Source organism: Streptopelia decaocto (assembly GCF_964273445.1).
Source record: "Streptopelia decaocto genome assembly, chromosome: 32".
In the NCBI taxonomy this organism is placed as follows: Eukaryota; Metazoa; Chordata; class Aves; order Columbiformes; family Columbidae; genus Streptopelia; species Streptopelia decaocto.
The window spans coordinates 71,913-85,010 of NC_138687.1; the positions used below are offsets into that span (position 1 = coordinate 71,913).

General features: G+C 68.9%; 1 protein-coding gene across 6 annotated transcripts; it reads right to left on the bottom strand.

Annotated features, from left to right (window-relative positions):
• Positions 1–404: 404 nt before the first annotated feature.
• Positions 405–13,085, bottom strand: PPP1R13L (protein phosphatase 1 regulatory subunit 13 like). Of its 6 annotated transcripts, none has more exons than XM_082074056.1 (13): positions 12,942–13,081; positions 10,935–10,990; positions 10,725–10,843; positions 9,648–10,320; positions 9,245–9,343; positions 8,940–9,028; positions 8,128–8,446; positions 7,071–7,477; positions 6,124–6,261; positions 4,751–4,884; positions 2,264–2,500; positions 998–1,200; positions 405–829 (listed from the first exon to the last, which is right to left on the bottom strand). In XM_082074056.1, the coding sequence occupies exons 2-13, from the start codon at positions 10,987–10,989 to the stop codon at positions 714–716; spliced, it is 2,589 nt and encodes an 862-aa protein (XP_081930182.1). In that variant the 5' UTR covers position 10,990; positions 12,942–13,081; the 3' UTR covers positions 405–713. The 6 variants fall into 6 exon arrangements, with proteins under 6 accessions (XP_081930182.1, XP_081930185.1, XP_081930183.1 ...); XM_082074059.1 differs by having other exon boundaries at positions 2,264–2,430; positions 12,942–13,080; XM_082074057.1 differs by lacking the exon at positions 12,942–13,081 and adding an exon at positions 12,576–12,800.
• Between the last annotated feature and the right edge of the window lie 13 nt (positions 13,086–13,098).

The window sequence follows — 13,098 nt, forward strand, 5'->3', positions numbered from 1 at the left end:
GTTGGGTTGAGTTGGGTTGGGTTGAGTTGGGTTGGGTTGGGTTGAGTTGAGTTGGGTTGGGTTGAGTTGGGTTGGGTTGAGTTGGGTTGGGTTGAGTTGGGTTGAGTTGGGTTGGGTTGAGTTGGGTTGGGTTGAGTTGGGTTGGGTTGAGTTGGGTTGAGTTGGGTTGGGTTGAGTTGGGTTGGGTTGAGTTGGGTTGGGTTGAGTTGGGTTGAGTTGGGTTGGGTTGAGTTGGGTTGGGTTGAGTTGGGTTGGGTTGGGTTGACTTGGGTTGAGTTGGGTTGGGTTGACTGGGTTGGGTTGGGTTGAGTTGACTTGTGTTGGGTTGGGTTGAGTTGACTTGGGTTGAGTTGGGTTGAGTTGGATTGAGTTGGGTTGGGTTGACTGGGTTGGGTTGGGTTGAGTTGACTTCTGTTGAGTTGGGTTGGGTTGAGTTGGGTTGATGGAGAACCCACCAACCAAGGGCTCGACCGCCGCTTTATTGGGGCTGCACCTACAGTTCTACAAGCGCCCGGGACCGAGGGACGTGGGAGGGAGGATGAGGAGGATGAGGATGCATTTGGGGTGACGGGGCCCTGGGGGGGCTCAGCACCCATGTCAGCCCCCCCGGCTGATGCGACGTGTCCCCAACTCCACCCCAAACATGTCAGACACCCCCAAGTCACCCTCAGCCCCAATGGGGGGGCTGGGATGGGGGGGCAGCCGTGGACACGTCAGGGGGTCCTGGGGGGTCCTGAGGGGCTAGGGGGGCTGGGCCGGCTCGGGGCCCCCCCGTGTCCTCTGCCCCCCCTCAGACCTTCTTGCGCTGCGGCCGCACCCGGGGGAAGAGCTGGGGGGGAAATGGGGGTCAGGGGGGGGCATGGGTGGGGGACCCCCCGGGTCATGGGTGTTATGGGAGCCCCCCCCAGGTCGTGATTGTTGTGGGGGCCCCCCCAGGGTCTTGGGGTGTCTGTGGGCCCCCCCTCCGGGATTTTGGGGTGCCCCCCCCGTGCCTCACCCCGAAGTAGTTCCTGGGCACGTATCCCTGGTGGCCGTCCGGGCCCCCCCCCCACCACCAGTCGAGCTCGGGGGGGGGCGGGCGGCGCAGCACGGTCACCGCGTCCCCCTCGCGGAAGGACAGCTCGTCCGCCAGCGCCGCGCGGTGGTCCCAGAGCGCGTACACCACGCCGCCGTTCAGCACCCCCATGCCCTGCTCCACGCCTGCGGCAGGATGGGACCCACTGCACCCCCACACCCCCCCAATGCACCCCCACACCGCCCCAATGCACCCCAATGCACCCCCACACCCCCCCAATGCACCCCCACACTCCCCCAATGCACCCCAATGCACCCCCACACCGCCCCAATGCACCCCCACACCGCCCCAATGCACCCCAATGCACCCCCACAACACGCCGCCGTTCAGCACCCCCATGCCCTGCTCCACGCCTGCGGCAGGATGGGACCCACTGCACCCCCACACCCCCCCAATGCACCCCAATGCACCCCCACACCCCCCCAATGCACCCCAATGCACCCCCACACCACGCCGCCGTTCAGCACCCCCATGCCCTGCTCCACGCCTGGGTAACGGGAGCAGGATGGGACCCAATGCACCCCCACACTGCCCCAATGCACCCCCACACCCCCCCAATGCACCCCAATGCACCCACACACCACCCCAATGCACCCCCACACCACGCCGCCGTTCAGCACCCCCATGCCCTGCTCCACACCTGCGGCAGGATGGGACCCACTGCACCCCCACACCCCCCCAATGTCCCCAATGCCCCCAATGCCCCGAATGTCCCCATTGTCCCCATTGCCCCCACTGTCCCCAATACCCCCACTGTCCCCACTGTCCCCATTGCCCCCAACATCCCCATTGCCCCCATTGCCCCCACTGTCCCCAACGCCCCCACTGTCCCCAATGTCCCCACTGCCCCCACTGTCCCCGTGTCCCCGTGTCCCGCACCAGTGAGGTAGCTGTAGCAGTCGGCGTAGCCGTCGCGGAAGGGGTCGCACTTCCCCACTGTCCCCATTGTCCCCATTGCCCCCACTGTCCCCATTGCCCCCACTGCCCCCAATGTCCCCATTGCCCCCAGTGCACCCAATGTCCCCATTGTCCCCATTGCCCCCACTGTCCCCATTGCCCCCATTGTCCCCACTGCCCCCACTGTCCCCATTGCCCCCAATGCCCCCATTGCCCCCACTGTCCCCAACGCCCCCACTGTCCCCATTGTCCCCACTGTCCCCACTGTCCCCGTGTCCCCGTGTCCCGCACCGGTGAGGTAGCTGTAGCAGTCGGCGTAGCCGTCGCGGAAGGGGTCGCACTTGTCGGCCGCCAGGCTGCCGTCGCTGCTGGTGGCGGCGAACACGGCGGCGCCGTGCTGCACCAGCGCCACGCACACGCTCGTGTCGTTGCACGAGGCCGCGCAGTGCAGGGGGGTCCTGGGCACAACCGCGGGGCGTTGGGGGTGCTGGGGACCCCCGTGTGCCGGGGGGGGTGCCCGGGCCGCGACTGTTGGGGTCCCATCCCCAGGCACAGGGTTATTGGGGTCCCGGTCACTGGGACTATTGGGGTCCCCATCCCCAATCACAGGGTTATTGGGGTCCCAGTCACTATTGGGGTCCCCATCCCCAGTCACAGGGTTATTGGGGTCCCGGTCACTGGGACTATTGGGGTCCCCATCCCCAGTCACAGGGTTATTGGGGTCCCGGTCACTGGGACTATTGGGGTCCCCATCCCCAGGCACAGGGTTATTGGGGTCCCGGTCACTGGGACTATTGGGGTCCCCATCCCCAGTCACAGGGTTATTGGGGTCCCAGTCACTGGGACTATTGGGGTCCCCATCCCCAGTCACAGGGTTATTGGGGTCCCAGTCACTATTGGGGTCCCCATCCCCAATCACAGGGTTATTGGGGTCCCGGTCACTGGGACTATTGGGGTCCCCATCCCCAGTCACAGGGTTATTGAGGTCCCAGTCACTATTGGGGTCCCCATCCCCAGGCACAGGGTTATTGGGGTCCCAGTCACTATTGGGGTCCCCATCCCCAATCACAGGGTTATTGGGGTCCCGGTCACTGGGACTATTGGGGTCCCAGTCACAAAGGTTATCGAGGTCCCAGTCACAGGGGTTTTTGGGGTCCCAATCATAAGGATTATTGGGGTCCCAATCACAGGGACTATTGGGGTCCCCAGTCACAAGGGTTATTGGGGTCCCCAGTCACAGGGACTATCAGGGTCCCCATTCCCAGTCACAGGGACTATTGGGGTCCCAGTCACAGGGGTTAATGGGGTCCCCAGTCACAAGAGTTACTGGGGTCCCCATCCCCAGTCACAGGGTTAATGGGGTCGCAGTCACAGGGACTATTGGGGTCCCCATCCCCATCCCACCACCTGTGGCTGGGGGGTCCCCCATCCTCCCCATCCTCCCCATCCCATGTTGGGGTCCCCCCATTTCGGGGTCCCCGTTTCGGGGTCCCGTACCAGCCGTGGCTGTGGGATGCCCGTGCCCCCCCCATCCTGTTTTGGGGTCCCCCCGTTTTGGGGTCCCTGTACCAGCCATGGCTGTGAGATCCCCGTGCCCCCCCCATCCCGTTTTGGGGTCCCCCCGGTTTCGGGGTCCCGTACCAGCCGTGGCTGTGGGATCCCGTGCCCCCCCCATCCCGTTTTGGGGTCCCCCGTTTCGGGGTCCCGTACCAGCCGTGGCTGTGGGATCCCGTGCCCCCCCCATCCCGTTTTGGGGTCCCCCGTTTCGGGGTCCCGTACCAGCCGTGGCTGTGGGATCCCGTGCCCCCCCCATCCCGTTTTGGGGTCCCCCGTTTCGGGGTCCCGTACCAGCCGTGGCTGTGGGATCCCCGTGTCCCCCCCATCCCATTTTGGGGTCCCCCGTTTCGGGGTCCCATACCAGCCGTGGCTGTGGGATCCCCGTGTCCCCCCCATCCCGTTTTGGGGTCCCCCGTTTCGGGGTCCCGTACCAGCCGTGGCTGTGGGATCCCGTGCCCCCCCCATCCCGTTTTGGGGTCCCCCGTTTCGGGGTCCCGTACCAGCCGTGGCTGTGGGATCCCGTGCCCCCCCCATCCCGTTTTGGGGTCCCCCGTTTCGGGGTCCCGTACCAGCCGTGGCTGTGGGATCCCGTGCCCCCCCCATCCCGTTTTGGGGTCCCCCGTTTCGGGGTCCCGTACCAGCCGTGGCTGTGGGATCCCCGTGTCCCCCCCATCCCGTTTCGGGGTCCCCCGTTTTGGGGTCCCGTACCAGCCGTGGCTGTGGGATCCCCGTGCCCCCCCCATCCCGTTTTGGGGTCCGCCCGTTTCAGGGTGCCCGTACCAGCCGTGGCTGTGGGATCCCCGTGTCCCCCCCATCCTGTTTTGGGGTCCCCCCGTTTCGGGGTCCCGTACCAGCCGTGGCTGTGGGATCCCCGTGCCCCCCCCATCCCGTTTTGGGGTCCCCCGTTTTGGGGTCCCGTACCAGCCGTGGCTGTGGGATCCCCGTGTCCCCCCCATCCCGTTTTGGGGTCCCCCGTTTCGGGGTCCCGTACCAGCCGTGGCTGTGGGATCCCCGTGCCCCCCCCATCCCGTTTTGGGGTCCCCCGTTTCGGGGTCCCGTACCAGCCATGGCTGTGGGATCCCCGTGTCCCCCCCATCCCGTTTTGGGGTCCCCCGTTTTGGGGTCCCCCCCCGTTTTGGGGTCCCGTACCAGCCGTGGCTGTGGGATCCCCGTGCCCCCCCCATCCCGTTTTGGGGTCCCCCCCGTTTCGGGGTCCCGTACCAGCCGTGGCTGTCGGGGGAGTTGACGTCGGCGCCGCAGCCGATGAGGAACTCCACCACGCCGTAGTTGGCGCCGCAGATGGCGTTGTGCAGCGCCGTGATGCCCTCGGCGTTGGGCTGGCTCGGGTCGTTCAGCTGGGGACAGCGGCGTCACCCGTGTCACCCCATGTCACCCATTGACAGCCATTGACAGCCATCGACAGCCATCGACAGCCATTGACTGCCATTGACCCCCATTGACCCCCATTGACCCCCATTGACACCCCAGCCCCTCAGCGTTGGGCTGGCTGGGGTCCTCCAGCTGGGGACACCAGTGTCACCCAGTGTCACCCAGTGTCACCCATTGACTGCCATTGACGGCCATTGACCCCCATTGACACCCATTGACACCCCCACTGCCACCCCATCCCCTTGGTGTTGGGCTGGCTGGGGTCCTCCAGCTGGGGACACCGGTGTCACCCGGTGTCACCCAGTGTCACCCATTGACAGCCATTGACGGCCATTAACACCCATTGACCGCCATTGACCCCCATTGACCCCCATTGACACCCATTGACCGCCATTGACCCCCATTGACTGCCATTGACCCCCATTGACCGCCATTGACCCCCATTGACTGCCATTGACCCCCATTGACCCCCATTGACTGCCATTGACCCCCATTGACCCCCATTGACCCCCATTGACCCCCATTGACCCCCATTGGCCCCGTTGACACCCCCACTGCCACCCCATCCTCTCGGCATGGGGCTGGCTGGGGTCGTTCAGCTGGGGACACCAATCCATGTCACTCATTGTCACCCAATGTCACCCACTGACATCCCCACTGTCACCCACTGACACCCCATCCAACCTTGTCCCCATGTCCCCATTGTCACCTCGGCCACCGCCTGCCGCACCACGTCCAGCTCCCCATCCCTGTCCCCACATCCCCATTGTCACTGTCACTGTCACCTCGGCCACCGCCTGCCGCACCACGTCCAGCTCCCCGTCCCTGTCCCCATGTCCCCATGTCCCCATTGTCATTGTCACTGTCACTGTCACCTCGGCCACCGCCTGCCGCACCACGTCCAGCTCCCCGTCCCTGTCCCCATGTCCCCATTGTCACTGTCACTGTCACCTCGGCCACCGCCTGCCGCACCACGTCCAGCTCCCCGTCCCTGTCCCCATGTCCCCATTGTCATTGTCACTGCCACTGTCACCTCGGCCACCGCCTGCCGCACCACGTCCAGCTCCCCGTCCCTGTCCCCATGTCCCCATGTCCCCATTGTCATTGTCACTGTCACTGTCACCTCGGCCACCGCCTGCCGCACCACGTCCAGCTCCCCGTCCCTGTCCCCATGTCCCCATTGTCATTGTCACTGTCATTGTCACCTCGGCCACCGCCTGCCGCACCACGTCCAGCTCCCCGCTCAGCGCCGCGTCCAGCAGCAGCACCAGCGGGTCCAGCCGCACTCGCGCCCCCGGGCGCCGCCGGGGGGAGGAGGGGGCGCGCAGGGCCGGCCGCAGCTCCTGGGGACCAGCGGGGTCAGGGGGGCACCGGACACCCCCGGGACACCCCCGGGGAACACCTGGGTGACACCCTCAGGACAGCCCCGGGGGACCATGGGGACACCCAGGGGACACCCTCGGGACAGCCCCGGGGGACCATGGCGACACTCCCAGGGGACCCCCCCAGGACACCCCCAGGGGACCTTGGGGACACACCTGGGACACCCTCGGGACACCCCCACAGGACACTGGGGACACCCCTGGGACACACCCGAGACACCCCCAGGAGACCTTGGGGACACCCCCGGGACACCCGTGGGACACTCCCAGGAGACCTTGGGGACACCCCCAGGACACCCCCCGGGATACCCCAGGGGACCTTGGGGACACCCCCAGGACACCCCCGGGATACCCCAGGACATCCCCCGGGGACCTTGGGGACACCCCCAGGACACCCCCCGGGATACCCCAGGGGACCTTGGGGACACCCCCAGGACACCCCCGGGATACCCCAGGACATCCCCCGGGGACCTTGGGGACACCCCCGGGACACACCTGGGACACCCAAGGGATGCCCAAGGGACGCCCCTGGGGGACCATGGGGACACCCCTGGGACACACCCGGGACACCCCCAGGAGACCTTGGGGACACCCCTGGGGACACCCCCGGGACACCCCTGGACACCCCCCAGGACACCCAAGGGACACCCCTGGGACACCCCCGGGGGACCATGGGGACATCCCCAGGACACCCCCCGGGGTCCTTGGGGACACCCCAGGGACACCCCCCGGGACACCCCCAGGGGACCTCAGGACACCCCAGGACTCACCGTGGTGGGGGCGGTCCCCGCGGCGCCGGTGGGCGTGGCCGCGGCGGGGGGCGTGGCCGCGGCGGGCTCGGGGGGCGTGGCCGCGGGCGGGGCGGGCTCGGCGCGGTGCAGCAGGCGCGGGATGAGCTGCCGGTAGCGCCGGGCGCGGGCGGGCGGCGGCGCGGGGCCCGGGCTGAGCTCCAGGGAGCCGCGGCGCTTGAGCGGCCGCGGCATCTCGGCCAGGACGCGGGCGAGCTCCCGCAGCGCGGGGACGCTCCGCGCCTCGGGGGGCAGCACCGGCTGCAGCCGCGTGGGGCTCAGCGGCCGCTCCACGGGCTCGGCGTCCGCGGGAAGCGCCTCCGCATCCGCCTCCGCGTCCGCGGGGGACGGCGACGGGGACGGCGACGGGGCGGCGGGGCGGGACGGGGCTGCGGGGGAGGAGGGGGGGGGTCAGCACACGGGAGCCACGGGGGACCCCAGGGACACCCTGCCCGGGGACCCCAGGGAGCCCCCACCTGGGCACCCCAGGGAGCCCCTACCCCGGGTACCCCAGGGACCCCCTGCCATGGGAATCAGGACATGGGAGCCCCAGGGACCCCCCACCTGGGTACCCCATGGACCCCCCTGTCCTGGTACACCAGGGACCCCTTGCCCACGTACCCCAGGGACCCCCCAGCTGGATACCCCATGGAGCCCCTACCCCGGGTACCCCAGGGACCCCCTGCTATGGGGGTCAAAACATGGGAGCCCCATGGGACACGGGTACCCCAGAGACCCCCTGTCATGGGGGTCGGAACATGGGAGCCCCAGGGACCCCCAACCTGGGTACCCCAGGGACCCCCTGTCCCAGTACCCCAGGGACCCCCCAGCTGGGTACCCCATGGACCCCCCTGTCCCAGTACCCCATGGACCCCCTACCATGGGGGTCAGGACATGGGAGACTCAGGGACCCCCAGCTGGATACCCCAGGGACCCCCCAGCTGGATACCCCAGGGACCCCCACCCCAGGGACCCCACAGACTCCCCACCCGGGGGGCTCAGCACATGGGAGCCCCCCAGCCACCCCCCCACTCCTCACCGTCACCCCCCGGCAGCCCCGGGGGGGCCTGCGGCAGCACCGGCGGCTGCGGCTGCTTCTGGGGGGCGCGGGGGGGTGGGGGGAGCCCCCCCCGGGGCGCCCCCCCCTGCTCCCAAAAGGCGTTTTGCAGCTTGAAGATCATGGAGAGCGGCAGCGGCTTGTGGCGGGGGGGGCGGCCGGGGGGGGGCACGGGGACGCGCGACGCGGGCTGGGGGGGCGGCGGCCCCCCGCGGGGGGGCAGCGGGGCGCCCGAGCGCCGCAGCGGGGACACTTTGTAGTTGCGGGGTAACGTGGCGCTGTGACCCCCGGACGGACCCTCCTGGGGGGGAAACGGGGCGTCGGGGGGGGGGCACGGCACGTCTGATGTGGGGATGGCGGCTGGACCCCCCCCCCAAATGGACACCTTGACCTCCAGCACCACCTTGACATTGACCTCCAGTGCACACCTTGACCTTGACCTCCAGTGCCACCTTGACCCCAGTGTCACCTTGACACCCCCCGTGCACACCTTGACCTTGACCCCCCCAGCGCACACCTTGACCTTCAGTGCCACCTTGACCCCCCCAGTGCCCACCTTGACCTTGACCCCCAGCTCCTACCTTGAACTTTGACCCCCCAGCATCCACCTTGACCTTGACCCCCCCCGTGCCCACCTTGACCTTGACCCCCTGCGCCTACCATGACCTTGACCACTAGCACCCACCTTGACCCCAGTGCCCACCTTGACCCCAGTGCCCACCTTGACCCCCCCAGCACCCAACTTGACCCCCCCAGCACCCAACTTGACCTTGCCCTTGCCCCCCAGCACCCACCTTGCCCCCCCCGGCGCCGTCCAGGCTGGATTCCCTCCAGGGCGCGAGTCCCAGTGACGGGCGCAGGTTCGGCTGCCCCTCCATGGGGCCTGGGGGGGGACAGAGCTCAGAGTGGGGGGGGGACAGTGCCCCCCAGACCACCCCACGGTGCCCCCCACAGCCCCCAAAGCCCCCCATAGTGCCCCCCAAACCCCAGACCCCCCCCACCCAAACCCACCCAAACCCCCCCATAGTGCCCCCCAAACCCCAGACCCCCCCTACCCAAACCCCCCCCCGGTGCCCCCCACCCCGGTGCCCCCCCTCACGCTCGTAGCCCCCCGAGCTCGGGGGTTTCCTCTCATAGGCCACGTCCAGGTCCGACTCGTTCCAGCTCCGGTGCGGCCGCCGCTTCAGCACCAGGTCATCTGGGGGGGGGGACACCCCAAAATGGGGTCACATGGGGACACCCCGGGGGGGGGACACCCCAAAATGGGGTCACATGGGGACAGGGACACCCCAAAATGGGGTCACATGGGGACACCCCGGGGGGGGGACACCCCAAAATGGGGTCACATGGGGACAGGGACACCCCAAAATGGGGTCACACGGGGACAGGGACACCCCCGGTGGGTTGGGGGGGCCCAGCAGCCCCCCAGGACAGTGACACCCCCCATGGGGACCCCACCCCGCACCCCCAAAACCCCAGAGATCCCCCCCCCCCAAACTTACCCTGAGCACGGAAGGGCCCGGGGGGGCCGCCGAGGGGGGGGCACAGCCCGTGCGCCTCGTATGGGGGGGGGGCCGGGAGGAACGGGGGGGACCCCCCGAACCCCAGGAACTCATAGGGGCGATGGGGGCGAGGGGAGGGGGCTCGGCCCCCCAGCCCCTCATAGGGGACGGCCAGGACTTTGGGGCGCGGGGAGGGGGCCCGATCCTCCAGGGGCGGGTAGTGGGGGGGGCGGGGGGAGCTGGGGGCCCGATCCTCCATTGGTAGGTATTGGGGGGCCCGATCCTCCATGGGGGGGTAATGGGGGGGGCGGGGGGAGCTGGGGGCCCGATCCTCCATGGGGGGGTAATGGGGGGGGCGGGGGGAGCTGGGGGCCCGATCCTCTATTGACAGGTAATGGGGGGCCCGATCCTCCATTGGTAGGTATTGGGGGGTCCGGGGGGAGCTGGGGGCCCGATCCTCTATTGACAGGTAATGGGGAGCTCGATCCTCCATTGACAGGTATTGGGGGGCCCGATCCTCCCCTGGGATGTAATGGGGGGCCCGATCCTCCATTGGTGGGTATTGGGGGGCCCATGGAGAACTGGGGTGCCCCCCCAGCTCCCCCAAAACCTCGGGGGTCTCCACGCTCCTCCGGCCCAGGGGCGAGCGGCTCCGGTCGCTACCAAATGGCTCCTATGGGGGGGGGGGGTTATAGTGGGGGGGGGGGGTATAATGGGTGGGGGGGGTTATAACAGGTGGGGGGGGTTATAATGCGGTGGGTGGGGGGGGGTATAATGTGGTGGTGGGGGGTATAATGGGGCGGGGGGGTATAATGGGGTGGGGGGATATAACGGGGGGGGTATAACGGGGGGGGGGTTATAACGTGGGGGGGTTATAATGGGGCGGGGGGGGTTTAACGCAGTGGGGGGGGGCGGGTATAACGTGGTGGGGGGGGGTATAATGGGGTGGGGGGGGTTATCGGGTATGGGGTATAACTTGGGAAGGGGGGTATAATGGGGTGGGGGGGGTATAACAGGGCTGCGGGGGGTTATCGGGTACGGGGGTGCTCTGGGGGTCCCCCCGCCCCCCGTTTTTACCTTGGGGGGGCCGGGGCCGTCGGTCCAGAGCGACTCGAGCTGCCGGGACAGCTCGTCCACTTTGGCCACGGCCGAGTCCAGCTCCACCTGCTTCAGGTCCATGTGCCGCATGGCCAGCGCTGGGGGGCAAAACGGGGGGGGGGGCATTAATGGGGGGGGTAGGTTATGGGGGGGACCCCCAAACGCGTCCCGGCGCCCCCCCAGACTCACACTGGAAGGTGAGGTCCAGCAGGTCCTGGGCGCTGCGCAGCCGCTCGCTCGCCATGCTGGGGGGGCACGGGCGGGGGGTTGGTGGGGGTACCCCCCCATTTGGGGGGGCACCCCCGATATTGGGGGGGCAACCCCGATATTGGGGGGGGACACCCCCGTTTTGAGATGGGGATAGCCCATTTGGGGGGACACCCCCATTTTGGGATGGGGATGCCCCCGTTTTGGGGGGGCACCCCCATTCGGGACAGGGACACCCCTGTTTAAGAAGGGGACACCCCCAATTTTGGGGGGACACCCCCATTTTGGGATGGGAACACCCGCAATTGTATGGATGCCCCCACTTGAGAAGGGGACACCCCCAATTTTGGGGGCACACCCCCATTTGTCAGGGGGACAACCCCATTTGTCGGGGGGACACCCCTTCTAAGAAGGGGACACCCCCGATTTTGGGGGGGACACCCCCATTATGGGATGGGGACACCCCCAATTTTGGGGACACGCCCAATTTTGGGAGTTGGGACACCCCCATTCAGGAGGGGGCCACGCCCATTTCGGGGGGCCACGCCCATTTCCGGGTGGGGGGGCCACCCCACTCCCCTGGGAACGCGGGAGCGGGAACGTGTCCCGACCCGCTCGGCTCATCAGCCTAATTACCACTAATTAATCCATCGCGAGGGGCGGGGCCCGCCCCCCCTTCCCCCCCCGAGGCTCAGCACCTGGGGGGGGGCGCCCCATGTTAAAGGGACCCCCCAGAGTGGGGGGCGGGGTGGAGGGGGGACCCCCCCATCGTGGGTGCCCCACGGGGGGGATTTAGGGGTGTCTCCCCCTCCCCGGCCCCACCCACGCGGCCCCACCCGGGGAGACGGGACGAGCCCAAACTCGCCCCGGGGGGGGCGGCGAGACGCTGGGAAAGGACCCAGGCGTCCGGGCGCCGGGAAAAGGACCCAGGCGTCCGGGGCACCCATGGGTGCTGGGAAAAAGAACCCAGGCGTCCGGGCGCCGGGAAAAGGACCCAGGCGTCCGGGGCACCCATGGGTGCTGGGAAAAGGACCCAGGCGTCCGGGCGCCGGGAAAAGGACCCAGGCGTCCGGGGCGCCCATGGGTGCTGGGAAAAAGAACCCAGGCGTCCGGGCCCCGGGAAAAAGGACCCAGGCGTCCGGGGCACCCATGGGTGCTGGGAAAAAGAACCCAGGCGTCCGGGCCCCGGAAAAAGGACCCAGGCGTCCGGGGCGCCCATGGGTGCTGGGAAAAGGACCCAGGCGTCCGGGGCGCCCATGGGTGCTGGGAAAAAGAACCCAGGCGTCCGGGCGCCGGGAAAAGGACCCAGGCGTCCGGGGCGCCCATGGGTGCTGGGAAAAGGACCCAGGCGTTCGGGGCGCCCATGGGTGCTCCCCCCAACCCTCAGCACCCCAACATCCCCCCCCCAGCCCGAATCGGACCGAGGCATCCACGGGTGCGCCCCCCCCACCCACCCAGCACCCCCGTGTTTGGGGCGCTCCGCGAAATGGACCCAGGCGTCCGGGGCACCCAAGGGTGCTTCCCCCCCCCCCGCAACCAGCACCCCAAAGCGGACCCATAGGTGCCCGGAACCCGCCCCCCCCCTTCTCCGACCCCCGAACCTGCCCCACGCGTGTCCGGTACCTGGTGGGTGCGGGCGGCGCGTTCCCGCGGCCCCTCCGCCCAATTCCAGAGCGCTGGGTCACGCGGGGGGGCCGCGCCCTGCGCCCCGGGCTGGGGAGGTGGGGGGGGCAGGTCCCACGGGGGGGCGGGACCCACGGGTGGCGGGGGGGGGAACCCACAGAGCGAGGTCCCACGGAGTGGGGGGGCGGGTCCCGCGGGAGGGGGGAACCCACAGAGGGGGGTCCCGCGGGGAGGGTGGGGGGGGGGTGTTAGTCCCACAAAAGGGGGGGGTGGTCCCGAGTGGGCGGGGCCACTGGGGCGCCACGTGGGTCCCGCGGGGTTTGGGGGGGTTGGGTCCCACGGGGTTGAATCCCCCCACCCCGGTACCTGCAGCGGCGGCGCTTCCCAGCGTGGTTCACTCGTTCGTGACGCCCCCACGCCCGGTGTCGCGGCCCCACGGGTGACCGGGCGCTCCCGGGAGGTCTATGCCCCTTTAAATGCCGCCGCGCCGCGTTCCGGACACGCCCACTGGTGGGCGGAGCCA

Excerpts from the sequence above, each read along its gene's own strand:
- PPP1R13L (XM_082074056.1), bottom strand. The coding sequence starts at position 10,989 with ATGGCGAGCGAGCGGCTGCGCAGCGCCCAGGACCTGCTGGACCTCACC. Across the intron at positions 9,344-9,647 it reads CGGGCCCTTCCGTGCTCAGG|ATGACCTGGTGCTGAAGCGG; the intron begins GTAAGTTTGGGG and ends CCCCCCCCCCAG. Across the intron at positions 2,501-4,750 it reads TCCCCCGACAGCCACGGCTG|TCGCGGCCCGGGCACCCCCC; the intron begins GTACGGGACCCC and ends GGACCCCAACAG.